This window comes from Papaver somniferum, chromosome 9 (genome assembly GCF_003573695.1).
Source record: "Papaver somniferum cultivar HN1 chromosome 9, ASM357369v1, whole genome shotgun sequence".
NCBI classification, from domain to species: domain Eukaryota; kingdom Viridiplantae; phylum Streptophyta; class Magnoliopsida; order Ranunculales; family Papaveraceae; genus Papaver; species Papaver somniferum.
Window position 1 is genome coordinate 82,602,144 of NC_039366.1, and position 1,913 is coordinate 82,604,056.

Here is a 1,913-nt window from a genome sequence, read left to right on the forward strand (position 1 = left end):
TAACCCTCTTATTGTACTCCCTTGATAGCTTTCTTTGATAGTTCTCCATTTTTTTCAGCGCTGCCTCTCTCCTTTCCTTATCCATAAGAGTTCCAATTTTGATCATCCTTGGAGTTTCTTCTTTCCCTATGTTGACTTCTTTCACTGCTTCCACGGGTGTAAACGTGGGCTTTGGTTCCCCTAGGAGAGGAAAATTCTTTAATTACTATTTGGTAGGCTCTTCGTCTTCTTTTGTGGCAGAGGTACTCGCCTCTGCGTTTCCAACCGTATTCTCCTTTGAAAGGCTTCTGCCAGAGATTTCTTCAAGATAGGTGTCGATCGCTTTCTCTTTTGCAGCTTCTTTGTTTCGAGATCTTCGGGACTTTCGCTGCTCATCCTGTTCGTTATTAAGCTGGTTCTGCAAAGTTTGACATTCTCGCGCAGTGACCTGGTCTCCTTTTATTTCCATTATCCCTTGGGAAGTTGGAAACCTAAGGTATTGGTGATAGGTAGCCGCCACTCCTTTGAGTTTATGTACCCACCTTCGGCCAATTATGGCATTATAGGGTGATGGTGCATCCACCACACTGAACCGGGTGTCGACCTTCATTGGACCTGCGTCTAATTGCAAGACAATATCTCTTAAAGGCTTCGTGGCTGCTCCGTTGAAACCGTAGATAGTGTAGTACGAAGATAACAAATGTTCATCGTTGAGTTCCATTTGTTTGAATGTATCATAAAATAAAACATTGACTGAGCTTCCTCCATCGATGGGGATCTTCTTGATGTTGCACCCTTCTACTGGTAGCGTGAGAACTAGAGGGTTGTTTTGGTCATCCATATCTTCTTCGACGTCGTCCGCGTCGAAAACCATTGGTGCGTCCATCCATTGTGCGTGTTCATCCACTTCTTCCCCGTCGATTTTGTACATCTCACAATAGTCTTCAAACTGCTTTCTCAATCTTTTACCTATCTGGGCAGTTAGGGATGGCCCCGTGGTCTCAGCACATGAGATGGTGCTAAGGTGCGGTTTCCTTCAGGTAGCCGAACCTGCTTGTTTCGTTTAGCCTTGTCAATTAAGATCATTGTGAGGTGATTGATAATACTAGGCTGTTCTTCGGAAATATAAGTCCGGGTTATCAATTGGTTCCTGTTCACTTTGATTTATCAAAAGACGGAACAAAACTCGTAGGTATTTCTGTGGAGACAGATTTATCTATTACCATAGACTTTTCTGTATGATACCGATTTGTTTACTAAAGTCTTCGACTTTGGGTCGTAGAAACTCTTAGTTGTGAGTGAGATCAGCTAAGGGAATCAAGTGTGCAGTATCCTGCTGGGATCAGAGACGTAGGAGCATAACTGTACCTTGGATCAGCGTGATATTGATTGGGTTTCAACTACAGTCCAGATTGAAGTTAGTGTTTAGTAGTCTAGTATCTGTAGCGGCTTAATACAATGTGTGTTCAATCTGGACTAGGTCCCGGGGTTTTTCTGCATTTGCGGTTTCCTCGTTAACAAAACTTTTGGTGTTTGTGTTATTTCTTTTCCGCATTATATTGTTTATCTTTATAATTGAAATATCACAGGTTGTGCGTTAAATCAATCAATTAGAACACCCAACCTTTGGTTGTTGATTTACATTGATTGACACTTGGATATTGGTCTTTGGTGCCATCCAAGTTATCTCTCTTGTATTTAATTAGACTCGCAGATTTCTATTTGCTTGAGTAAGAATTAAATCGAGAGATTGAGATACTATAACTCTTTGATATACTTTGTTAAGATTGAGTCTAGTTGATTCTTTTGAAAGTATATTGGAGTTAGTCCATACAGACTGCTAATCGAAATATTGGGTGTGGTTGTTGTACCCCTGCTTTTTCACTATTCAATCTTAGTAATAAGATATTATGAGTCGTCGACAAAGGTCTTCT

The 1,913-nt window shown here is 41.0% G+C and overlaps 1 protein-coding gene across 1 annotated transcript; it reads right to left on the minus strand.

The window, feature by feature from the left end:
* Positions 1 to 205: 205 nt before the first annotated feature.
* On the minus strand, positions 206 to 910 carry LOC113312208. Its single transcript, XM_026560964.1, has one exon. The coding sequence runs from the start codon at positions 908 to 910 to the stop codon at positions 206 to 208; it is 705 nt and encodes a 234-aa protein (XP_026416749.1).
* Between the last annotated feature and the right edge of the window lie 1,003 nt (positions 911 to 1,913).